The sequence below is a fragment of the Aquarana catesbeiana genome, linkage group LG08 (assembly GCF_042186555.1).
Source record: "Aquarana catesbeiana isolate 2022-GZ linkage group LG08, ASM4218655v1, whole genome shotgun sequence".
Lineage (NCBI taxonomy): Eukaryota > Metazoa > Chordata > Amphibia > Anura > Ranidae > Aquarana > Aquarana catesbeiana.
The window spans coordinates 304,506,221-304,533,632 of record NC_133331.1 but is presented as its reverse complement, the minus strand read 5'-3'; the positions used below and the strand labels follow the sequence as shown (position 1 = coordinate 304,533,632).

Sequence of the window (27,412 nt, the reverse complement as noted above, 5' to 3'; positions counted from 1 at the left end):
GGGCAAAGGTATAGAGTATAAATTCTATCTAACCAGTCACACCAGTCTCTGCACCAGAGGAGCTTCTCCACCTGGTGGTGCTGTTCTGCAGGCGCACTCTGTTGTGATCTCAGCTGAGAGAAGCAGCAAGCCTGTGGGGCCTCTCATGCAGGCTTTTCCCAGGCAGGCATGGACCATATTGGGGAAGACGAAGGTGGAGGCTCTCTAGAGGCGCTGAGGCCTACTCCGTGTGCTCAAGCTGCAATGGATCCTGGGCCTGTCCCTATGCAAGAGGAGTCCTTACCAGTCTTCCAGGATAAAGTGGTGAACAGACTTTGCCGCATTGCTAAGGTGGAACAGAAACTTTCTGTCATGAAAGAAGATCTCGGGAAAAAGAAATCCCTGCATAGTAAGTCTGGAAATCTCCAAGCTGAAGTCTCTGGAAAAGGCATTGAAAAAGCAGGAGAAGTTGGTCGCCTCTCTGAAGGAAAGCACTGGTGTGTTAAGAGAAAAGTGTGAGAATGAGGAGAGATTGCAACAGATGAAGGAGAGTGCCTGTGCCAATACTAGCCAGAGGGTGGATGCCACAGCAACGGCGACAGTATGGATGGGGGGGGGGGTAAGGAAGTGGCTTCACATGGTGGCCCCAGAACTACCCCTGTCTCAGGATCTATTGCACCTGAGTCAGTATCTGCCCCCCTCCCTCCCCAGCGGCCTGGGTCATCCCAGGAGGAGGTTGAGGAAAATGGCGGATTGCTGCAGACCATTACAGAAATGGAATCTCCCTTGAGTGGCACAGACTCATCAGATGAAGATCATGGGAATGCAGGAAGAGATGGCATGTTTCCAGACAGAGAAGTTTCTGCTGGCTGTGAGGAGTCCCACATGGACACTAACAGTGCAGGGCAGGAATGTCGCATGAACATTGAGACTGCAGAGCGGGAGGGCCGTATGAACGCTGAAACAGCTGATGTTTTTTCTAAACAGAAGACTTTACTTGATGATGGGACTGCTGGTAACTGTGGTACTTCTGGGACTATGGTGAGCGGGACTGTTGTGCTGGAGGGGAGGAGGGAGGATCAAGTGGTGGGTAATTTACCAAAGGTTTCTATGCAGCCAGTTTATGTGTCATCTGTCCCAGTTAGGAGTTATGCTAAGGCTGTGTTGGGACAAAGTCATGCTACTGGTGGTGGAAGGGAGCCAGTTGTGCGACTTTCACCTAATGCAGCTTCCATTAAACGCAGGAATGTGGTACAGCTCAGGTGGGAAGGAGGAGGTATTCCACCTATCAGGAGGGTGGTTGTGGATAAGATCCTAGCCATGGGATTTAAGGCGCAGGATATTTATGCTCTCTTCAGTCCGGCTGGTTCCTATAAATATGATTTATCATTTGTGCGTCCAGAATCGCTGGATCTGTTTTGGGAGCTGTATGAGTATATGTTGTATATGTATATGATGTATATGTTTTTTCAAACATGATAAAACATAATAACAATAAAACATTGCAGAATAGAATACAGTAAAAAAGAGCAGAACAATAGAGAGAGAGAAAAATAAAACGACAACTATTTTTTTTTATTTTCATATATTTTTTATTTTATTTTTTTTACACTTTTTTTGTAACTGTAACTTTTATAACTGTAACCGGTTCCAGGTTCGGGTCTCTCAAAATGCGATGGCATCTTGGGAGACCCTGTGAAAGTGTGCCTAGTCTGTGCAATGCTGTACCCTACGCTAATACTCAACTAGTGAATGGTAGCGTTCAAAACATTCACCAGTGCAAAGACCAGGATTGTCAGGACAGGAGGGACAATAATAGCGGGTGTCACGCCTATATCCGCGCTTGCTGCAGACACGACATCTTTTTTGGGGGGGTTCGTTGGGTAGGGGTACTCGGGAGGACATAAAGAAAATGCCTCTCATGCAGCTGACTGCATTTGGTTGGGGATGTGAATGGGGGAAGTACGGGCGCTGCAGAAGTGGTGGGTTCCCAATTAGGATTGGCGAATGCAGCAGGAAGGGCACTATGGGCACGACGGGCCTGTGTTTGTCTTCTTGGTGGCAGCGGGACACTACTTGTGCTTGCCACCTCACCAGCTTGAACTGCACTTATGGGACTCGCCACGTCACCAAGTGTTACTGCAGTGCTGGTTTGACTACGACCGGGGTGTACTAGGCCGCTGGCGCTTGCCAGTTCACCAAAACGCTACAAAAAAAAACTGTTAGCGATCGCAGGGATCAGGCCTGACTCTGCGAACGCTGCAGTTATGCGTTTAGTGTTTTGTAAGTGACAGTGATCGATCGATACTGCACTTGGGTGGGCTGGGCTGGGCCGGGCGGAGGGGCAAAACGCAGGTGCTAGCAGGTATCTGGGCTGATCCCGCTAACACTGCGTTTTTGGGAACCCTAAACTGCTGGGGACCCTAGTATAGATCTGATCGGATCAGATATTGATGCGTTCAGATACTATACCACTAAGGGAGGTGTACGCTGCGTGCGTGGGTGTTAGCGGTACTGGCGCTAATCTGACGCTGCCTGGGGCGACGCATATCACCGGCGGGCGATCAGGGGGCTAAACCTTTATTCGGTAATAAACGACGGGTGCCCTGACACTATAAAAAATAAACAAACTAACCAGCGTCAACCGTAACACTTATACGGTGATCAGTGGTGAAAGGGTTAACTAGGGGGCAATCAAGGGGTTAAAACATTTATTAGGTAGTATATGGGGGTCCCTGTCGCTATAAAACGCTGACGGCGAACCTAAATATTTACGTCCCTAACTAGCGTCACCAGCGACACTAATACAGCGATCAGAAAAATTATCGCTTAGCGACACTGGTGACGGGGGGTGATCAAGGGGTTAAAACTTTATTAGGGGGGTTAGGGGTACGGACCCCCCACCCGCGGGAGGCAGATCACGTAGATATACGTGATTTTGCCTGCCTGTGCCGCCTTGCCGACGTATAGCGGCGTGAGGCGGTCCTTAAGTGGTTAATGAGGGGGGGGTATGGAATCGCATCCTGATGGCGATTAAGTCTCAAAAGGTTTCTTAGCCTGGATTGTGTTTAAGCTGAGGTTCGGGGTTTGTAGTCTCTTTTTTCATCGCATTTTCTCGTATTTAGTTTTTTTGCCATTAAAATATGTTATCTTGTCAGGTTTTCTTTACTTGCTGATGTAAGCATGCTTGTTTTTGTTTAGTTGTTACTTATTTTTGTGTAAATATGATTTTTTTTTTAATGAACTTTATGTTTGTATGATTTTTTTAATAAAAACATTTACACTCTAATGCCCCCTCCCCCTACAGTCACACATTATTATTATTATTATTATACATTTATATAGCTCTGACATATACCGCAGTGCTGTACAGAGATCACTAAGCCAGTCACATCAGTCTCTGTACCAGAGGAGCTTACACTCTAATGTCCCCTCCCTCCACAGTCACATCAGTCTCTGTACCAGAGGAGCTTACACTCTAATGTCCCCTCCCCCACAGTCCCACACTATTATTATACATGTATATAGCGCTGACATATGGCGCAGTGCTGTATAGAGAATATTGTACATTGTACCATTCACACACCTATATATTACATTGGTATATAAGTAATAAAAATGTAGTAACTGGTTAACTCTTGTAGGGTAACCTGTAGCTATGAAAATAAATGTATGTCAATAGTAAGAGGATGATTGATTGTAGAAAACAACACAGACAGGTCATGTTTCAGTCAAATTGACCATAATGTATGAGACGTAATTCCATCTATGATTCATCTACAGAGAGAAGCATTGTATATAGGTCACATGACCACATCAATGAGGATGGAAGAGGACCCGAGTCACATGACCGAGAGGATATTAGACCTCACCATGGAGATCATCTACCTGCTGACCGGAGAGGTGAGGAGGATTCTGGGAGGTCACATGACATCACTCTTATCTCTATTAATAAAACACAGACCTGACCGGAGAGGTGAGGAGGATTCTGGGAGGTCACATGACATCACTCTTATCTCTATTAATAAAACACAGACCTGACCGGAGAGGTGAGGAGGATTCTGGGAGGTCACATGACATCACTCTTATCTCTATTAATAAAACACAGACCTGACCGGAGAGGTGAGGAGGATTCTGGGATTCTAACATGATCTTCCTATTGGTTTTCCAATACAGAGATGTCCTCTTCTGAAGTCAGGTGATCATATGACCATCACAGTGCCTCCATGTGGCTCCCTAAAACCTGAAAGACACAACATGCAAAAGATTCTAGAAGTCACCAAGAAGATGACGGAGCTGTTGACGGGAGAGGTGAGCGGTGCTGGGAATTCTGGGACATTATCCAGTAACAGACAAGGGATGTGTCTGGATGGTGACTGTATCATTGTGTGTGTCAGGTTCCTATAAGGTGTCAGGATGTCACTGTCTATTTCTCCATGGAGGAGTGGGAGTATTTAGAAGGTCACAAGGATCTCTACAAGGACATCATGATGGACAATCAGCCGCCCCTCACATCACCGGGTAAGAGGAGACTTTATTGTAAAGGAGAGAGCAGTACGGAGGCTCCACCTAGATCCCCCATCATCTGATAAACACATAGAAACAATGTATTCAGTCAGTGTGTGTGTTTCCTACAGATGGATCCAGTAATTGGAACCCACCAGAGAGATGTCCCCGTCCTCTGTATTCCCGGGATTCCACACAGGAAGATCACACCATCCCTCACCATCATCAGGTAGGTGGGACTGAGGGACTAAATCTTTAAAGAAAATGTAAATGTATTCTTCTATTATTAGCACTTGTGTTATTTTCTTCCTTCTGTGTGTTTAGGGTGAAGATCTGATTAATATGAAAGTTGGGATTAAAGAGGAAGAAGAAGAAGATGAGGGATCTGTGAGAGGTGATCGATGGTCTATGGAGGAACGGATGGTAGCAATTAAAAAGGAGGAATCTTCTCTACACATCGGCACAGGTGAGTTATAATAACTAAAGAAGAAAGAAGTTGCTTTTCGTTCTATTCCAGCATTCCTCTAATGTCTGCACATCGATACAGAAAAGACGAGGAACCGCCAGACATTCACAGCATCTTGGAAAAGACGGAATTCTAAATGATAGACCATCAAACCCGAGAGGCCATTTCTACTTATTGTCCTGTCTTCCTTTTCTAGTGTCTCTTCCCCTTGCGGTTCCTTTCTGCTCCTCCAGCGCTAACTGTTGCACCAGTGTGGAGGGGTGTGGCGTGCTGAGAGGCCGAGCCAGCTGCTGCTCAAGTATCTGGGTGGATCCCAACATTAAAGTCGGGATACCTCCAGAGTCTGGATCGGCTGAGTGTCGCCAGCCGCCTTGCGGGCTTTGACTTAAGGGTCACAGGAGTGCAGAATGAAGTGCGCCCCCTGTGACCTCCAGGAGGAGAGATTTGGCCTTACTTCTCTATCGACCACTTCAGTACCGGGCACTTTTACCCCCTTCCTGCCCAGGCCAATTTTCAGCGCTGTCGCACTTAATTGTGCGGTCATACAACACTGTACACAAATGACATTTTTATCAATTTTTTGTTTCACACAAATAGAGCTTTCTTTTGGTTGTATTTAATCACCTCCTGGGTTTTTTATTTTTTTGCTAAATAAATTAAATTATTATTATACATTTATGTAGCTCTGACATATACCGCAGTGCTGTACAGAGATCACTGAGCCAGTCACATCAGTCTCTGTACCAGAGGAGCTTACACTCTAATGTCCCCTCCCCCACAATCACATCAGTCTCTGTACCAGAGGAGCTTACACTCTAATGTCCCCTCCCCCCCACAGTCACATCAGTCTCTGTACCAGAGGAGCTTACACTCTAATGTCCCCTCCCCCACAATCACATCAGTCTCTGTACCAGAGGAGCTTGCACTCTAATGTCCCCTCCCCCACAATCACATCAGTCTCTGTACCAGAGGAGCTTACACTCTAATGTCCCCTCCCCCCCACAGTCACATCAGTCTCTGTACCAGAGGAGCTTACACTCTAATGTCCCCTCCCCCACAGTCACATCAGTCTCTGTACCAGAGAAGCTTACACTCTAATGCCCCCCCCCCCCCCCATTATTATACATTTATATAGCTCTGATATATACAATATTACAATTGCCATGTGATCTGTTGTGATTGGTCACAGCGATCACATGGTACTGGCAGCGGGCCGATACGCTGATCAGTCATTGGCTGTCTCCAATTTACACAGCCAGTGACAAGTCGTGCCGCAGTGCGGCCCGGGAGGACATCGCATGACATCCTCCTGAGGCGCGACCTGTCACGGGGCCGCGCTGCGGCACAACTTGATTGCACAAGAGTCCCCCTCGGCCGGTATTTTTGCTATATCCTGGGTTGGAACTCGTTAAAGCAAGCTTGTGGGATAACTCGTTCCTTCGTCAGGGTTTATACATTTCTGAACAATGTTTCTGAGACTCACCTATTTATACACAGTTAATGTTTATTAAGATACTTCTTCCCAACAGGACACGGTGTGACCACCCAAGAGGGGCCTCAAATGTTATCCTTGGACCATACCGCAGAAGATGATGACCTTGCAGAATGTTCTCCAGAAGCAGACACCGATGCTCAAAAATTAAATGGCAGGCCTCATTGTGTGGATAGATCCACGGGTTCCTCCAGTCCTGAAGATTGTTTCCATAAGTCCCATATTACAACCAATGAAGTCCATCCAAGGCTTCCCATTGCGGAGAGATCCTTGGATCCATCCATCCTCCAGAGACCACCTTCCAGTCATTTAGACACTTCTTCACACAAAGACGATAAAACAATCCAGTGGTCCGAAACCAAGGAAGCTTCTAGATCATCACCGGCTCTTGCTGAAGGTCAAAGGGAACATTCATTTCGATGCCTAGAGTGCGGGAAATGTTTCAAACAAATGCCAGGTCTTCTTAAACACCAGAGAAGCCACACCAGCGAGCCTTCTTTTTTTTCGTGTTCAAAGTGTGAGAAAAGTTTCGCTCGGAAAGCCAACCTTCTTACGCATCAGAAAAGCCACACGGACGAAAGTCCTTTTTCCTGTCTGAAGTGCGGGAAATGTTTCATTTGGAAGAGTTCGCTCCTTAGACACCGGAAAAGTCACGCGGGCCAGCGTCCTATTGTATGTTCGGAGAGCGGGAAGTGTTTGGTTCAGAAAGCTGACCTTCTTGCCCACAAAAGAAGGCCTACGGCAGAGCAATCTTTTTTATGCCCAGAGTGCGGGAAGTGTTTCACTCGAGAAGGAGACCTTCTAACGCACCGAAGGAGTCACGCGGGCGAGCGATCTTTTTTATGCTCAGAGTGCGGGAAGTGTTTCACACAAGAAGGAGACCTTCTAATGCACCGAAGGAGTCACGCGGGCGAGCGATCTTTTTTATGCTTAGAGTGCGGGAAGTGTTTCACTCGAGAAGGAGACCTTCTAACGCACCAAAGAAGTCACACGGGCGAGCGTTCTCTTTTGAATCCAGAATTCAGGAAAGGTTTCACCAAGGAAAGAGAATTTCGGAGTTGCACAAAGGAGCGTCCTTTCTCATGTTCAGAGTGCGGGAAATGTTTTGTAGATAAAGGAACCCTTCTCGTCCACCAGAGAATTCACACGGGCGAACGTCCCTTTTCGTGTTCAGACTGCGGGAAGTGTTTCGTCCAAAAGGGAAGCCTTCTCTCGCACCAAAAAGTTCACACCGGCGAGCGTCCTTTTTCCTGTCCAGAGTGCGGGAAATGTTTCGCTTGGAAGGGAGCACTTCTTAGGCACCAGAGGAGTCACACGGGCGACCGTCCGTTTTCGTGTTTGGAGTGCGGGAAAGGCTTCACTCAGAAAGGACACCTTCGCAGGCACCAGAGATGTCACACTGGCGAGCGCCCTTTTCCCTGTCCGGAGTGCGGGAAATGTTTTACGTTGAAATCACATCTGATTAAGCATGAGAAAACTCATGCCCGGTGATACCAGTGACAGAAGTATGGCGGCGTTCCATAGTCTGTTCCATCTGTAGGACAATATCGGTCCTTTCTCGGACCACATCTAAGCTACTTTGGATGGTGTCACGTCCCTGTCTGTTATAATTATCATTTGTGTCTTGAATATAAAGAGATCACATAATACTGTATACCAAATAATAAAGTAATACACACTACATCGCCATACACCACATGTAGAGCAGGGGTGTCAAACTCCATTTCATCGCGGGCCGCATCAGCATTATGGTTGCCCTCAAAGGACCAGTTGTATCTGTAAGACTAGATGTTCAGAGCACCTCCCCCCCAAAAAAATCAGAAGTCAAGATTCCTCCACCCTTCCTTACATCAGATGTCAAGGGCCCCCTCACCATCAGAAATCAAGAGCCCCGCACCCTCCCTTACATCGGATGCCTAGGGCCCCCCTCCACCATTAGAAGTCAAGAGCCCCGCACCCTCCCTTACATCGGATGCCTAGGGCCCCCCTCCACCATTAGAAGTCAAGAGCCCCGCACCCTCCCTTACATCGGATGCCTAGGGCCCCTCCACCATCAGAAGTCAAGAGTCCCCCACCCTCCCTTACGTCAGATGTCAAGGGCCCCCCACCTACAATTAGACGTCAAGAGTTCATCACCCTCCCTTACATCAGATGTCAAGCCCCCCCCACAATTAGAAGTAAAATGTCCCCCACCCTCCCTTACATCAGATGTCAAGCCCCCCCCACAATTAGAAGTAAAATGTCCCTCACCCTCCCTTACATCAGATGTCAAGCCCCCCCCCCACAATTAGAAGTAAAATGTCCCCCACCCTCCTTTACATCGGATGTCAAGCCCCCCCCACAATTAGAAGTCAAGAGTCCATCACCCTCCCTTATATCAGATGTCGAGCCCCCCCCCCACAATTAGAAGTCAAGAGCCCCCCACCCTCTCTTGCATCAGAAGTAAAGCCCCCCACCATCAGAAGTCAAGAGCCCCCCACCCTTCCTTACATCGGATGCCTAAGGCCCCCTCCACCATTAGAAGTCAAGAGTTCACCACCCTCCCTTACATCAGATGTCGAGCCCCCCCCCCCCCACACCCAATTAGAAGTCTAGAGTCCCCCACCCTCCCTTAGATCATATGTCAAGCCCCCCCCCCCATCATTAGAAGTCAAGAGCCCCTCATCCTCCCTTACATCAGATGTCAAGGCCCCCACCACACCCAATTAGAAGTCAAGAGTCCCCCACCCTCCCTTAAATTGGATGCCAAGGGCCCCCCTCCACCATTAAAAGTAAAGAGCCCCCCGCCTACAATTAGACGTAAAGAGTCCCCACCCCACCCCCACAATTAGAAGTAAAATGTCACCCACCCTCCCTTACATCAGATGTCAAGGCCACCCCCACAATTAGAAGTCAGGAGCCCCCCACCCTCCCTTACATCACGTCAAGCCCCCCCCCCCACAATTAGAAGGCAAGAATTCCCCCCCTACATCAGATGTTAAGGCCCCCCACCCCATAATTAGAAGTGAAGAGCCCCCCACCCTCCCTTACATCAGATGTCATGGACCCCCCACCATCAGATGTCAAGGACCCCCCCACAATTAGAAGTAAAATGCCCCCCACCCTCCCTTACATCAGATGTCAAGGCCCCCCTCCCTCCGTCAAAAGTCCCCCACCCTCCCCTAAATCCCAGTGCACCCCCTTACCTTGTGCTGCTGCCAGGAAGAAGCTGGGCAGAGCTGGGAAGCAAAAAGTGGAGGGTCTGGAGGAGGACCAGAGGAGGGCTGGAGTCTGCCGAATGCTGAGATCAAAGGAGGAGGTGCTGCGGCTGCACAGAGAGTCGCAGGATCTGTAGGAGGAGTTCGGTCTTCCTCACTACTAAGACAGGGAAGGGCAGGGGGACAGATATGAGCCTCTCTGTGGCTGCATGGAGAAGTGCAGGATCTGGTGGAGGAGTCCTGGCCTCTTCTTGGTCGCTGATTGCTGTGACAAGGTGGGGGCAACAAATGAGGGGGTTGCCACAGCTGAAGGAGAGGTGCAAAGGGCCACATGAAATGGCCTGGAGGGACGGATTTGGGGCCCCCGAGCCTTGTGTTTGACACATGTGATGTAGAGAAACAGGACACAGGTGGGGGCAATGACCTTACAATGTAAGAGGTGGGGGAAATGTTGGAGAACACACTGGAGCTTAATGAGGTTCAGAGAGTTTAATTTGTATGTTATGATGGGAGACACTGGGTGCGTTTTTTTTTTTTTTTAGCTAGAAGAAAAGGCGACTCATTGGAGATCTAACATGTTTAGGAATATAAAATGTGGAAGAAAAATAGCTCTCTAATGACCTTTTCACTCCTCGAACTCTTCATGGGACAAGGAACATCCAACCTGGTGGAATTCATACCTATGTGAAGCGTTTTGCCTCCTAAATACAACAAATTCTGTTCAGCCAGGCTTATGATACACAAATGTATAATCACCAAATTACTTGGGAATTTAACCAAGCCTCGTTTTGAGATTTGGTGTTTACAAGTTAAAATCAGTTTTTTTTTTTTTTTGCTGGAAAATTAATTAGAACCCCCAAACATATATTTTTTTTCACACACCCTACAGAATAAAATGGCGGTCGTTGCAATACTTTGTCACACCGTATTTGCACAGCGGTCTCAGAAGCACAATTTTTGGGGGAAATATAGTTTTTTTGAATTAAAAAATAAGAAATCAGTAAAGTTGGCCCAACTGATAGTAAATTGTAACCCAACATGTCACGCTTCAACATTGTGCCCGCTCATGGAATGGCGACAAACTTTGACCCTTAAAAATCTCTATAGGCGACGTTTCAAAATTTCTACAGGTTACCAGTTTTGAGTTACAGAGGAGGTCTAGAGCTAGAATTATTGCTCTCGCTCTAACGATCGCGGTGATACTTCACATGTGTGGTTTGAACACCGTTTTCATATGCGGGTGCGACTTACATATGCTTTCGCCTCTGTGCGCGAGCTCGGCGGGACGGGGCGCATTAATTATTTTTTTATTAATTTATTTTTACACTGTCTTTTTGAAAAAAACACATTTTTGGGTCACTTTTATTCCTATTACAAGGAATGTAAACGTCCCTTAAATAGTGGTATTAGAAAATCCCTAGTAATAGAAAAAAAAGCATGACAGGACCCCTTTAATGTGAGATCTGGGGTCAAAAAGACCTCATATTTACACTAAAATGCAATAAAAAAGATTCAATGTAATATTTTTTTTTATAAAAAAATAAAATTGCCCTTTAAGGCCACTGGGCGGAAGTGACGTTTGACGTCGCTTCTGCCATCCAATGGTGTGGAGCGAAGTGGGGGCCATCTTTCCCTCGGCATCAAGCCTGTGAGGGAAAAGGACCCGACCATCGCTACTGACGGCTCGGGTAAGCGGCGGAGACGTCCGGAGCGCGGCGGGAGTGGGGTTGCCCTCTCCCGTCCCCGGTAAGTGATCTCGCAGCGAATCCGCCGCTGAGACCACTTTTATCTGAAAGCTGACCGCCCACTTTTGAAGAGGATACCGGGGTTATGGCAGCTAGCTGCTGCCATAACAATGGTATTCCCCTTCAAACAGCCGACGTATAACGACGGCAGGCGGTCGGCAAGTGGTTAAATATGCCTCCGATAGCGACACAAATATCACAATTATCTGTTAAAATTCTCACGAGTTTATTATGACCTTGATGTTAAAACTGTCACATTGGCCTATAAAAACATAATACAAATGAGCGTACATAGTAGCCAGGTTGAGGGCTGGAGTCTACGCGTTTTGTAGGATGGCCAACTCCTTCAGGCCCCAGAAATATATCAACAGTTTTTTGGACAATAAACACTCCCTCGCCGCAGACAAATTCCAAGGATTGGGGGGAACACATAAGATCAACCAGCCCATGGGAAGATCTTAGAGGGTGCCCAGTAGTCAAGTCTGGACCACCATACATGTATCTTTAAGTGGCCCAATGATAGAACAATTAGATTTGGGGGGGGGGCACATACGAGCCCACCTGGCCTATGGGAAGATCCTAGAGGGCACCCAATAGTCAAGTCTGGACCACCATACGGGTATCTTTATCTTTTTAGTGGCCCCTTAAAAGAAAGGTAAGATGAGGCGGGGGACACATACAATGAGCTCACCCAGCCCATGGGAAGATCCTACAGGGCACCCAATAGTCAAACCTGGATCACCATACAGGTATCTTTAACTTTTAAGTGGTCCCTTGATAGATGAGTGGGGGAAACATACAATGAGCCCACCCGACCCATGGGAAGATCCGAGAGGGCGTCCAATAGTCAAGTCTGGATCACAATATCGTTAAGGTAGTTAAAATCTCTCTGTCCGTCACTAGAAAAGTATACTCATCAAAAGGAGAGGGCAGAGCGATTTTAACAATATTCTATCAAGGTGCCACTTAAAAGTTTACGATACCAGCATGTATGGTGATCCAGACTTGGCCATTGGGAGCCCCTCTATGATCTTCCCATGGGCCAGGTGGGCTCGCTGTATGTGTCGTCGCCCCCCCCCCATCCAGGTCGGGAGGCTCGTTGTATATGTGCCGCCCTCCCCCCCATTCTTGGAGTGTGTCTGCACTGAGGGAGTGTTTATTGTCAAAAAACTGATATGTTTCTGAGGCCTGAAGAAGTGGGCCATCCTTCGAAACGCATAGACTCCAGCTCCTATCATGGCTCCTATGTACTCTCATTTGTATTATGTTTTTATAGGCCCATGTGACAGTTTTAACATCAAGCTTTTGTAATAAAATCGTAGAATTTTAACATAATAAACCAAAAGTAATTGTGTTAAAGTGTTACCAGTGCATATATAAGAAGCTAAATATCTCAGAGGCAGCTGCACTCACTAAATTTCCACACATAAAATAGAAACAGGAATTATCCTAATTGTGTTGTGCTGCCAGCAAATGAAAAGTGCGAGTGCATAATAAAAAAAACAGTTAATGATAAAAAAAAAAATTCATAAAGGATCCACAAAATTCATATAAGTGTTCAAGAGAGCAACTTGGTTAAAAGTCCCAAATAGTTAAAAAGTGCTATGTGCCATATCCGAGGGAAAACATGCAAATACAACGACCCCGTTATTCCCACAAATGGATAGATTTTTTACCACTTGTGTGCATTATTGGGCAGCATAGTGGTGTAGTGGTTAGCACTTTCGCCTAGCAGTAAAAAGGGTCGCTGGTTCGAATCCCAACCATGACACCACCTGCCTGGAGTTTACATGTTCTCCCTGTGCCTGTGTGGGTTTCCTCTCACACTCCAAAGACATCCTGGAAGGTTAATTGGATCCTCTCTAAGTTGGCCCTATGTATGAATGCGAGTGACCTTAGATTGTAAGCTCCTTGAGGGTAGAGACTGATGTGAATGTATAATATATATGTAAAGCGCTGCGTAAAATGAAGGCGCTATATGAGTACCTGAAATAATAATAATTACTCTGTTGCCCCAGTGATGACGTCTCATAGGACGAAACATGTCAGGCAGAGCTACAGCGGATCCGCTTGCTCAGCAGGAGATATACTCGCTGAGCAGGCAGATGACAGGTCCAGGTGCTGTTAGATGGAAATGAACCTGTCCGTTACCATCCGATTGTCATCGGCAAGGGTCACTGGACACATGTCCGAGAGAGCGATGGATGGTGTGATAGATTTTTCAGGGTACAGTTTGAGTCACAGTGACCATTTCTAGATGTTCTTTACTCACTGTATAATCTATTTCTTGGAGTCCATTGAGTGACAAAGGAATTCGGAAACAGTTGGGTTATACGGAAACAAATATATACCTCAATGTGGGATTTTTAGGGCAATGTAGTAGACAGAAAAATATGAGTTGGGTTATACTGCCACCTTCAGGAGGTTAGGGCATTGGCAAACATAACATTTCCAATCTCTGTATAACCCTCTTCTACCCAGCATGACTGTTTTGTGATAAAGGAATACCAGGACCAGTAAAAAAAAAAAAGCAGAAGGGTGGGACCCGTGTCCCTCAATGGAAAAAGTTTTGACAGCAGGTACTAAAAATCTTATTTTCTTTTTCGCCCATTGAGGAATTCAGAAACAGTCCAAAAGCAGTTCAACCGATAGGTGGGCAGCAACCATTGACAGACCCACAAAAACCAGGTTCAAGTGAGAAAACAGTCAAGATGAGAAGACCCAAGCTTTTTTCGCTGATCAAAATGGCTCTTTTTTTTTTTTTTTTTTGATCAGGCGTTTGGCTGAAATTTGGCCCCTATCACACGAAGGGTCTGATTATGCTGCCTGAAAAACTGACAGGCAGACCTGATTTGACAGTACATTCACCACTATTGAATCAACTTCTATTGAGTGGGAACAGTCATATATAGATCAAAATTTACTCCCTCCTTGCTGATCTGGCCAAATTTCAATCCATCTATGGCCAGCTTAAGACTCCAAACCCATAGGATTTAGGGAAGAAACATTTCATGATAAGAATAAGGTTGCTCTCATAGGTATCCGAAAAGGTGAGAAAGCTCACAGCATAATTTTCCAAATGAGAGCAAAATTATCCCTGATGCCAAACAAACGCCTAAGGCTGTTAACCTTGACTGAAAATTGAGGTAGGATACCCAAGAGATACCCCTACATGGGTAAGCAGGGATGAATAGTATAGCACAAACACAGAATGGTGCAAGAAAACCAGGAGTACATGAGGATGATAGGACCATCCACCAGGGGATGTCTCTGGAGCCTAAGAAAAGAACTCTGCAGATCTGCCTACCTTTGAGCACAGAACATGATTCTAAGAATCTCCTGACCTTCCCTGGACCAGTGATGTATCCATAGTCATGGGGCGATAGGTAAGAACCTAAACTACACTGCTAATATTTACCTGAACAGAACCAAGGAAAATATCTGAAGTAACTTCACGAGGCTGCAGATCAGCCATGGAACGAGAGCCTAGTTTCAGGTGAGCAGGTCCTACTAAGGCCTTTGGGCATTCTCTGTCTCCAACAGAGGGTAATATCAGCAGGATCCCAGTGTGTACTGCCTGCTGACAATCCAGGAGAGCACAGAGCCCTGCAGTGATGATTTCCTCCTGGTTGAGGAGAGCCAGATATCAAAGCCCTCTCTCTAAGGCTGACAAGCCAATCAGAAGTAGTACTCTCAATTTCCTCAAGCATAAGGGCCAGGCTTCCCAGCAGTGAAGGTTCAGCAGAATCTAGATGATGTCCTCCAGAGTTCAGGTCAGGTAGTGAACTCACAGAGGGAATTGGGGACCATATGTGTTGGGGAACCAGATATAGGCCCTAGGTATGGGGACATACACATAAGTGATGGGTCATGCTGTGGACATTATGGTCCATAGCAACCTTTGTAATGTCTAACCCCAAGACCAGACCTCCAGAAATAGAGGGGGGACCTGAATAGTACCAGGAGTCCCTAAGAGAAGGGGAGACTAGATTAGGAGGGTGTTCACTGAACAACCCACAAACTCATGAAGGGAAAAAAGGAACATTTCCCAACAGTTAAGGAGGGCTCTAAAGGCACACCAGGAAAGGGCACTATGGTATCCACAAGGTAATATTGTAGCAGCAGGTACCTCCAAAGGACACTTCAGGATTACATATTTGTTAGGGTAGGGATGGTCCTGATGTTTGAGTCAAACGTAAGGGACGTGTAGTTCCGCAACAGCTGAAGGGCCGTGGACGGAAAGAAGGCTGAAGTTCCTCTATTCTCCACAAGGTGGTGACCACACTTGTACCGAGCACATGCATGGACAGGAAGTGATGTAGGGATGTCAACAGGAAGTTCCGGGTCAGAGGTGAGCCTGGAGGAAGTAGAGAGGAGACATTGCTGGAACTGGCAGCAGAGGAGGTAATAAGATCTTATTTTCTATTTACACCCAGTAACACCCCGTCATGTTCCGTCCTCTTCCTCCATAGTCACTGTGATGTCTTTTATCTCCAGCAGATGCTCATAAACACATAATGATGTATAAATTATATCTGACATATACCATAGTGATGTACAGAAAACACTGAGCCAGTCACATTAGTCTCTGTATCAGAGGAGCTTACACTCTGCAGTCCCCTCCCCCACAGTCACACACTATTATTATTATACATTTATATAGCTCTGACATATACCGCAGTGCTGTACAGAGATCACTGAACCAGTCACATCAGTCTCTGTACCAGAGGAGCTTACACTCTGCATGACATACCCACCTGGTGTTGAAAACTAACATATCAATATTATTTATTCATAGAGAGGAACGTCCTGTACAGGTCACATGAATCAGAATGGACAAGGACCAGAGTCACATGACTGAGAGGATCTTGGGCTTCACCCTGGAGATCATCTACCTGCTGACTGGAGAGGTGAGGAGGATTCTGGGAGGTCACATGACATCACTCTTATCTCTATTAATAAAACACAGACCTGACCGGAGAGGTGAGGAGGATTCTGGGAGGTCACATGACATCACTCTTATCTCTATTAATAAAACCCAGACCTGACCGGAGAGGTGAGGAGGATTCTGGGAGGTCACATGACATCACTCTTATCTCTATTAATAAAACACAGACCTGACCGGAGAGGTGAGGAGGATTCTGGGAGGTCACATGACATCACTCTTATCTCTATTAATAAAACACAGACCTGACTGGAGAGGTGAGGAGGATTCTGTAGATACTGATAGGTGTGAATGTTTTTAATAGGATTACGAAGTTGTGAAAAAGACATCCAAGGATAAATTGACTCCCAGTAGTTGGGTTCATGAGTCCTCTCCACCTCCCATTCTGAACCCTGAGAGCAAGAAGAAGAAGATCCTAGAAGTCACCAACAAGATCATTGAGCTGCTGACAGGAGAGGTGAGTGGTGGTGGGAATTCTGGGACATTATCCAGTAACAGACAAGGGATGTGTCTGGGTGGTGACTGTATCATTGTGTGTGTCAGGTTCCTATAAGGTGTCAGGATGTCACTGTCTATTTCTCCATGGAGGAGTGGGAGTATTTAGAAGGACACAAGGATCTCTACAAGGACGTCATGATGGACAATCAGCCGCCCCTCACATCACCGGGTAAGAGGAGACTTTATTGTAAAGGAGAGAGCAGTACGGAGGGTCCACCTAGATCCCCCATCATCTGATAAACACATAGAAACAATGTATTCAGTCAGTGTGTGTGTTTCCTACAGATGGATCCATTAATGGAAACCCACCAGAGAGATGTCCCCTTCCTCTGTATTCCTGGGATTCCACACAGGAAGATCACACCATCCCTCACCATCATCATGTAGATGGGTCAAGTAATGTGAACCCACCAGAGAGATGTCCCTGTCCTCGATATTCCAATGATTCGACAAAGGAGGACCACAAGATCGTTCACCATGATCAGGTAGATGGATCCAGTAATGAGAACCTACCAGAGAGATGTTCTCGTCCTCTGTATTCCCGGGATTCCACACAGGAAGGTCACACAATCCCTCACCATCATCAGGTAGATGGATCCAGTAACGGAAACCTACCAGAAAGATGTCCTCGCCCTCGATATTCCCAGGATTCCAAACAGGAGGATCACACCATCCCTTACCATCATCAGGTAGATGGATCCAGTAAAGTGAATCCACCAGAAACATGTCCTGGTCCTCGATATTCCTGGGATTCCACACAGGAAGATCTCGCCATCCCTCACCATCATCAGGTAGATAGAGCCATTAATGGGAACCCACCAGAGAGATGTCCCTGTCCTCGATATTCCCGGGATTCCACACAGGAGAATCACAGCGTCCCTCACCATGATCAGGTAGATAAAACCTCAACCCTTTGAATGTATTCCGGGGTTGTTAGTTCTCCTGTTTTCAAGATGTTATTTCTATCATTCTATGTTTTTAGGGGGAAAAACTGACGAACGTAAAAGTTGAGGTTAAAGCGGAAGAAGGTGCAGGATCTGTGAGAGGTGATCCTCGGTCTACAGAGGAATTTGGAATGGTGGTGGCAGTTAAAGAGGAGGGATCTTCTCTCGATGTTGGCACAGGTAAGTAGTAAAAACTCAAGCAGAATGGTTTTTCTTTTAGATTTTATTTCAGCAATGCCAAATATATGAACATTTGATTAAGAAAAAAAAAAAAGTGGAGGAGTGGACCTTGCATGGTTTCACTTCAGCCTTCCTACTCCCGGAAAGGAGCTCCGTTCTCTTATGGCTGTCTCTCAGAGAAAGGTTCAAAGCCCCCTCCTCTGAACTATTTAGATACACCCAACTTAGTCAATGGATTACTTCACGTTTACGCAATAAAGACTTTTCTTCTACTTTGAGAACTTTAGATTGTAAATGCCACTAGGCTCCCTTAGTGCCCAGACTGATTTCCATCGTTCTTCTCGCCTTAACGGCTTGCCTTCTCCTACTTTTTTTTCCAACAGGTGGACACAATGTGACTACCTCGGAGAGACCTCAGACTTTATCTCTGGACTATAATGCAGAAGACGTTGACACTGTAGAATATCCTTCAGAAGCGATCCACGATCCTCAAAAAATACACCACAGACCTTACTATGTGGATCGATCAATGGATTCCTCAAAACCCGAAGATTCTTTTGACGAGTCACTTACTCTTCCCAATGAGATCCACCCAGGACTTCATGTTGACGACAGATCCTTGGATCCATGGAGGTCATCTTCCAGTCATTTAGATATTTCACACAAAGACGATAAATTAATCCCGTGGTCTGAAGTCAATGAAGGTTTTACATCCCAGTCATCTCTCGCTGAAAGGACGAACGTAGGGGAGCGTCCATATCAGTGTTCAGAGTGCGGGAAAGGTTTCAACTGGAAAGGACACCTCCTCAGGCACATGAAATGCCACACCGATGAGCGTCCTTATTCGTGTCCAGAGTGCGAGAAATGTTTCAAACACAGAGCCGACCTTCTTAGACACCAGCGATGTCACACCGGTGAGCGTCCTTTTTCATGTCCGGAGTGTGGGAAATGTTTTACACGGAGACACGACCTTACTACACATCTGAAAAGTCACACAGGTAAGAGTTGTTTGTCTTGTTTAGAGTGTGAGAAATGCTTTAATCAGAAAATCGCATGTGAGAATGCCCTTTTTCATGTCTGAAAGGACACCTTTCCCGACACCAGAAACTTCAGACTGGTGAGCGCCATTTTTCCTCTTCAAAGTGTGGGAAAGGTTTCACTCAGAAGTCAGTATACACCATAAAACTCACACGGGAGAATTGTCTTTTTCCATGTTTGAAAAGGACATCTTCTCCAACACCAGAAACTTCCCACTGGAAAACACCCTTTTTCCTCTTCGGAGTGCGGGAAATGTTTTACATCAGACCTAATTATGTATGAGAAATACAATGCCCACGGATGGGATAGATGAATGGTGGTATTTTATAGACCAGTGGTGATGGACCTTGGCACCCACAGATGTTTTGGAACTACATTTCCCACGATTCTCTTGCACTCTGCAGTGTAGTTGAGCATCATGGGAAATGTAGTTCCAAAACATCTGGGGGGGCCGAGGTTGGCCTTCAGTGTTATAGACTATTATAGACAACTGTTGACCGCACAAAATGTTTTTTGTTAGTTTTAATGACATACAGTCTTTCCTGACAGGTGGACATCCCACCATGGAGAGGTTATCTCTGGACTATAATATAGAAGTCATTGACATTGCAGATTGTTCTCCAGAAGCAAACCCCGACACTGAAATTCTACATCACAGCCCTTACTATGTGGATCGATCGACGGATTCCTCTAAACCTGAAGATTCTTTTTATAACTCGCATGCTCTTCCCAATGAAGTCCACCCAGGACTTCACGTTGCGGAGACCTCCCTGGATCCATCCATTCCCCAGACGTCCTCTTCCAGTAATTTAGATACTTCCTTACACCAAGACGATGACGACGTCATCCTGTGTTCCCAAGTCAATGAAGGTTTTACATCCCAGGCGTCTGTTACTGAGGATCCAAGGACCAACCCGGTGGAGCTTCCATATCAGTGTTCAGAGTGCGGGAAAGGTTTCAACTGGAAAGGACACCTCCTCAGGCACATGAAGTGTCACACCGACGAGCGTCCTTATTCCTGTGTACAGTGCGGGAAATGTTTCAAACACAGAGGAGACCTTCTTAGACACCAGAGATTACACACCGGTGAGCAGTTTTTTTTTTTTTTTTTTTTTTTTTTTTTCCTGTTCAGAGTGTGGAAAATGTTTTATGCTAAAATCAGACCTAATCCCATAGCCAGTGAGAGATGTACTGTATAGTGATATTTTATAGACTGTTCTATTAGTAGAAAGATTTTGTATACAGTAACACCTTGCATGCTTGTAATCCAAAGCACTCGTATATCAAAGCGAGTTTCCCCATAAGAAATAATGGAAACTCAGATGATTCGTTCCACAACCACTGCTGGTGTATGCAGTACTGTATGTGGCCAGAGGTGCGGGGGGCGCTGGTGTATACAGAACTGTATGTGGCCAGAGGTGCAGGGGCGCTGGCATACGCAGTACTGTATGTGGCCAGAGGTGCGGGTGGGCTGGTGTATGCAGCACTGTATTTGGCCAGAGGCGGGAGGGGCGCTGGTGTATTCAGTACTGTATGTGGCCAGAGGTGCGGGGGTGCTGGTGTATGCAGTACTGTGTGTGGCCAGAGGTGCGGGGGGCGCTGGTGTATACAGAACTGTATGTGGCCAGAGGTGCGGGGGTGCTGGTGTATGCAGTACTGTATGTAGCCAGAGGTGCGGGGGCGTTGGTGTATGCAGTACTGTATGTGGCCAGAGGTGCGGGGGTGCTGGTGTATACAGTACTGTATGTAGCCAGAGGTGCGGGGGAGCTGGTGTATGCAGTACCGTATGTGGCCAGAGGTGCAGTGGCACTGGTGTTTGCAGTGCTGTATGTGGCCAGAGGTGCAGGGGAGCTGGTGTATGCAGTACTGTATGTGGCCAGAGGTGCAGGGGCACTGGTGTTTGCAGTGCTGTATGTGGCCAGAGGTGCAGGGGAGCTGGTGTATGCAGTACTGTATGTGGCCTGGCCAGAGGTGCGGGGGCGCTGGTGTATGCAGTACCGTATGTGGCCAGAAGTACAGAGGCACTGGTGTTTGCAGTACTGTATTTGGCCAGAGGTGTGGGGCGCTGGTGTATGCAGTGCTGTATGTGGCCAGAGGTGCGGGGGCGCTGGTATATGCAGTACTGTATGTGGCCAGAGGTGCGGGTGGGCTGGTGTATGCAGTACTGTATGTGGCCAGAGGTGCGGGGGCGCTGATGTATGCAGTACTGTATGTGGCCAGAGGTGCAGGGGCACTGGTGTTTGCAGTGCTGTATGTGGCCAGAGGTGCAGGGGAGCTGGTGTATGCAGTACTGTATGTGGCCAGAGGTGCGGGGGCGCTGGTGTATGCAGTACCGTATGTGGCCAGAGGTGCAGGGGCACTGGTGTTTGCTGTGCTGTATGTGGCCAGAGGTGCAGGGGAGCTGGTGTATGCAGTACTGTATGTGACCAGAGGTGCAGGGGAGCTGGTGTATGCAGTACTGTATGTGGCCAGAGGTGTGGGGGCGCTGGTGTTTGCAGTGCTGTATGTGGCCAGAGGTGCAGGGGAGCTGGTGTATGCAGTACTGTATGTGACCAGAGGTGTGGGGGCGCTGGTGGCTCCCAGCGCTTCCTGGAGAACTCTGAGACATTCAGAAACTGTTGACACTTCCGGGTGCTCTGACACACGTTATGCCCACCCCACCCAGCTGGGAGTGTCTCAGAGTTCACCAAGAAGCGCTGGGAGCCACAAGCACCCCCTGGACCTCTGGCCACATACAGTACTGCATACACCAGAGACTTTACTACATGGATTGTACTTCTTGTGTATCAAGTGAAATTAAATATTGCTCGTCTTTCAAAATGCTTGTATACCGCGTTAATTGCAAACTGAGGTATTACTGTATGTCCTGTCCCAGACAACATCCAAACTACTTTGGATGGGGTCAGGTCCCTGAGTTCTGCTTCCCCAAGCTAAACATTGCAAGTGTGGTCTCTATAACTGATCCAGTTGTGGTGAGATAGCTATAACTTACAATCTCAGCAACGCTGGCAGACAGTGATTCAATACAAGTGAAATCTTGCAGATCAAAGAAAGCTTTAATCGAAAACTTGTGCAGATCTTCACAGATGAACATCAAATAGGTGAAAAAAATTATAGTTTGTCTAGTTCCAGTAATTACATGTGCTCAGAACATAAATTAAAGACACACTGAAAAAAGAGTGGGGCTAGCTATACAGAGAATCTCCTATCTACCGAGTGAGAAAGCGACAAAAGGCAAACAAACAACACCCTGTTGTTTTTTTATTATTACCCTTTGTAGCTTAGGGAGGGGAAAAGTGCCGCTCCTGAATGATATTATAATATAAGAGGTGTGGGAAATGTTTGAGGGCACGGTAGAACTTGATAGGGATCAGAGGATTTATACCCTATTTTAAGTCTGTGACGTTAGCACTCCCAAATTCCATCCCATGTAGTGATTTTATGACTTTGGGACAACAATCCAAGCACCAGCCGCTGTGCTCCATTTTGGGGGGGGGGGGCGGAAAACAAACCACCCATCACCTTCCCCGGTCGGTGCACCCCAAGCCCACCCTTTTTGAAAACCAATCACATGCTTCGTAAAAGAAAGAAAAACCCCATTGGAATCCATGCGTCCAGCGCCTTGCATGTAGATTAGGGGTTGGACGCATGGATTGGGGGGGGGGGCGGCACCCCGTATGGACGGGGCCGCCAGTGACCAGCAGACTGAGAATGATCGTGAATGGAGCAGGTTTTCTACGCATCTAACCCTTTACACACACCATAATTGGTTAATGGATTAATGGAATCATGCACCATTCATAGCCTCTGCTTTTGCAATTCTCACCTTTAAAGAAAATGTCTGTATCACTCACTGCCACGCCTAGACAGGAATGTGACAGCATTTACAAGCAGATTGAGGGTGATCACCAGTGTAGCAGGTTTACTGCGCATGTAGATAGACGGACCGCTGCTCTCCCAATTGGCCCTATGACTAAGCCCCTGGTGGAAGGGGTGAAACACAACAGGGGGGTGTGGTTTTGGAGGAGACACGCAGGCTGAGGCTGCCTTTCACCCTTGTTTACATGGCTGATCGAAAGAGCGGCAATCTTTCTAATTATATCAGTGGTTCTCAACTTCTGTCCTCAGGGCCCACTAACAGGCCAGGTTTTATGTATTACCTTGGGGGAGATGCAGACTAGAATACTGCAATCACTGAGCAGCAAATTATATCTCCTGTGATGTATTTCAGTTATCTTGCAAACCTGGCCTGTTAGTGGGTCCTGAGGACAGGAGTTGAGAACCATGGAATTATATGAATTAGCCTTCTGGTGTGGCACTCGGCTATGCAGGCACCCTGTTCTTCAGTGGGTCGCAGGTTTACTACGCAGTTGACCCTTTACACACACACACACACACTGTAGCCTCCATCACTTGTATTAATGGAAACGTGGACTGTTCATAGCCTCTGCTTTTGCAATTCTGGCCTTTAAACACTTCCCGCCCGGCCAATAGCAGATGATGGCCGGGCGGTGGTTCAGTTATCCTGACTGGGCGTCATATGACGTCCAGCAGGATAACATGCCGCCGCGGGGGCGCGCATCGCGGTGATCGGCGGAGCGGTGTGTCAGCCTGACACACCGCTCCACCGATCTTGGTAAAGAGCCTCCGGCGGAAGCTCTTTACCACGTGATCAGCCGTGTCCAATCACGGCTGATCACGATGTCAATAGGAAGAGCTGTTGATCGGCTTTTCCTCACTCGCGTCTTACAGACGCGAGTAGAGAAGAGCCGATCAGGCGGCTCTCCTGACAGGGGGGGTCTGCGCTGATTGTTTATCAGCGCAGCCCCCCCCTCAGATCGCCACTAGGACCACCAGGGAAGGGGCAACATGTGGATGGCCAGGTATGTACCCCATGGCCATCCACATGTGCCCAATCAGTGCCCACAAATGGGCACTGATTGGCACCATTATGTTTCAGTTCTGCCCAGCAATGCCACCAATATGTTTTATCAGTGCCACTAATCAGTGTCATCAGTGCCACCTGTCATTGCCCATCGGTGCCACCTGTCAGTGCCCATCAGTGCCACCCATAAGTACCATCAGTGCCACCCATATGTACTAATCAATGCCACCTATGAGTGCCCATCAGTGCCGCCTATGAGTGCCCATCGGTGCCACCTATGAGAGCCCATCAGTGCCGCCTATCAGTGCCCATCATCAGTGCCCGTCAGTGCCACCTCATCAGTGCCACCTCATTGGTGTCACCTCATCGGTGCCCATCAGTGCCGCCGTATCAGTGCCCGTCAGTGCAGCCGTATCAGTGCCCGTCATTGAAGAAGAAAACTTATTTACAAAAAATTTTAACAGAAACAAAGAAAAACGTGTTTTTTTTCGAAATTTTCGGTCTTTTTTTATTTGTTGCGCAAAAAATAAAAACCGCAGAGGTGATCAAATACCACCAAAAGAAAGCTCTATTTGTGGGAACAAAATGATAAAAAATTTGTTTGGGTACAGTGTAGTATGACCGCGCAATTGTCATTCAAATTGCGACAGCGCTGAAAGCTGAAAATTGGCCTGGGCGGGAAGGTGTCTAAGTGCCTGGTATTGAAGTGGTTAAAGTAAATATGTGTATGATTCACTGCCACGTCCAGACAGGAATGTAACCGCATCTACAAGCAGAGTGAGGGTGATCGCCAGTGTAGCAGGTTTACTACACATGTACATAGAAGGATCACTGCTCTCCCAATCAGCCGTATGACTAAGCCTTAGGTGGGTGGGGCGAAACGCAAGAGGGGGTGTAGTTTTGGTGGAGACACACAGGCTGAGGCCACATTTCACCCTAGTTTAGATGGCTGATCGGGAGAGCGGCAACCTTTCTAACCATATGAATTAGCCTTCTGGTGTGGCACTCAGATACGCCAGCACCCTGTCATTCAGTGGGTCCGGAGAAGCGATCACCCATCGGCTTGAGCGGCACCGCGTTTTTTTGGTTACCAAGTCGCAGGTTTACTACGCAGTTAACCCTTTACACACACACACACCGTAGCCGTCATGGCTTGTTTTAATGGAAATATGCACTTTTTATAACCTCTGCTGTTGCGGTTCTGACTGTTAAAGAAAATGTCTGTATCACTCGCTGCCACGCCAGACAGGAAAATAACGCAGTTTAAAATATGGTAAGCCACTATAGAGGCAGAAGTGCTTTAATTTCTAACTGTAACACTCAGGGAGATTCAGATTAAGTTTTAAAAAAAAAAATTCTTGAAAGAGAATCAACGGACATTCACAGCATCTATTAAGAGACCAAATTGTAAATTTAGACCATTGAAGTAGAGACTTTGTGTTCTGTCGCCTCTTTCAAGTGTCACTGCCTTTGTGCTATCCCCCTTTATTCTCCTTTCCCCAGTTTTTGGATGCTTTTGCTAATTTTATATTGCTGTTATGATTGTGCACAGGTGGACACAACGCGACTACCACGGAAAGACATCAGATTGCATCCCTGGACTACACTGTAGAAGACGATGACGTTGTGGAATACTCTCCGGAAGCAAACACCGATACTCAAACATTGCACCACAAACCTTACTACGTGGATAGCTCAATAGATCCCTCTCAACCTGAAGAATCCTTTCAAAAGTCGCATACTGTTACCAGCGAGAGCCACCCAAGCTTTCACGTTGCAGACATATCCTTGGACCCATCTAATCCGCAAGGATCACCTTCCAATAGCTTAGATACTTCTTCCCACAAAGGCCCTAAAATAATCCAGTGTTCTGAAGTCGATGAAGGTTTTCCGTCACAGGCGTGTCTTGCGACAAACACGGTGGAGCGTCCGTATCAGTGTTCAGAGTGCGGGAAGAGTTTCAGTTGGAAAGGACACCTCCTCAGACACATGAAAAGTCACACCGACGAGCGTCCTTATTCGTGTCCAGAGTGCGAGAAATGTTTCAAACACAGGGGAGACCTTCTTAGACACCAGAGATTACACACCGGTGAGCGTCCTTTTTCATGTTCAGAGTGTAAGAAATGTTTCACTAGAAGACACGACCTGTTTGCACATAAAAGTAAGAGCCACATGGTGAGAGATATTTTTCCTGTCTAGAGTGCAGGAAATGTTTCAATTAGAAAACAGTACTTCCTATACACCAGAGAGGTCACACGGGTGAGCATACACTCACTGCCCACTTTATTAGGGACACCTAGTAGCGGGTTGGACCCCCTTTTGCCTTCTTTCTTGGTGGCATAGATTCAAAAAGGTGTTGGAAACGTTCCTCAGAGATTTTGGTCCATAGTGACATGATGGCATCACGCAGTTGCTGCAGATTTGTGGGCTGCACATCCATGATGCCAATCTCCCCTTCGACTACATCCCAAAGGTACTCTATTGGATTGAGATCTGGTGAGTGTGGAGGCCATTGGATCTGGTGAGTGTGGAGGCCATTGGATCTGGTGAGTGTGGAGGCCATTGGATCTGGTGAGTGTGGAGGCCATTGGATCTGGTGAGTGTGGAGGCCATTGGAATACAGTGACCTCATTGTCATGTTCAAGAAACCGGTGGTGAGATTGAATTGAGGTTTGTGACATGGTGCATTATCCTGCTGGAAGGAGCCATCAGAAGATAGTAGTAGTAGCACTGTAGTCATAGGGATGGACATGGTCAGCAAAAATACTCAGGTAGGCCGTGGCATTTAAACCATGCTCAATTGGTACTAAGGGGCCCAAATTCTGACCCTACCTTCTGAATGTCGCAGCTGATATCGAGACTCATCAGACCAGGCAACGTTTTTCCAATCTTCTATTGTCCAATTGTGGTGAACCTGTGCGAATTGTAGCCTCAGTTTCCTGTTTCTTGGCTGACAGGAGTAGTACCCGTTGTGGTCTTCTGCTGCTGCAGCCCATCTGCTTCAAGGTTCGATGTGCTGTGCGTTCAGAGATGGTATTCTGCATACTTTGGTTGTAACGAGTGGTTATTTGAGTTACCGTTGCCTTTCTATCATCTCCATTCTCCTCTGACATCAACAAGGTATTTTCCTCCACACAACTGCCGGTCACTGGATATTTTCTCTTTTTCGCACCATTCTCTGTAAACCTGAGAGATGGTTGTGCCCGAAAATCCCAGTAGATCAGCAGTTTTTGAAATACTCAGACCAGCCCGCCTGGCACCAACAACCATGCCACGTTCAAGGTCACCTAAAACTCCTTTCTTCCCTATTCTGATGCTCGGTGAACTTCAGCAAGTCGTCTTCACCACGTTTAGATGCCTAAATGCATTGAGTTGCTGCCATGTGATTGGCTGATTAGCAATATGTGTTACCAAGCAATTGAACATCTCAACCTAATAAAGTGGCCGGTGAGTGTACTTCTTCATATTTAGGATGTGGGAAAACTTTCACCCTTGAAGGACACCTTCTCAGACACTAGAAATGTAACACTAGCGAAT

The 27,412-nt window shown here is 46.9% G+C and overlaps 1 protein-coding gene across 1 annotated transcript in view; it reads left to right on the top strand.

The window, feature by feature from the left end:
* Positions 1-27,412, top strand: part of LOC141106885 (uncharacterized) — a 152,563-nt gene that overhangs the window by 19,730 nt on the left and 105,421 nt on the right. Inside the window, exons 8-19 of the mRNA XM_073597814.1 lie at positions 3,138-3,156; positions 4,156-4,290; positions 4,810-4,951; positions 6,481-7,930; positions 16,217-16,295; positions 16,635-16,787; positions 16,874-16,997; positions 17,114-17,721; positions 17,811-17,952; positions 18,336-18,950; positions 19,540-20,076; positions 25,428-25,964. Coding sequence (XP_073453915.1) covers positions 3,138-3,156; positions 4,156-4,290; positions 4,810-4,951; positions 6,481-7,930; positions 16,217-16,295; positions 16,635-16,787; positions 16,874-16,997; positions 17,114-17,721; positions 17,811-17,952; positions 18,336-18,950; positions 19,540-20,076; positions 25,428-25,964 — 4,541 coding nt within the window. The remainder of the gene's footprint in view (positions 1-3,137; positions 3,157-4,155; positions 4,291-4,809; positions 4,952-6,480; positions 7,931-16,216; positions 16,296-16,634; positions 16,788-16,873; positions 16,998-17,113; positions 17,722-17,810; positions 17,953-18,335; positions 18,951-19,539; positions 20,077-25,427; positions 25,965-27,412) is intronic.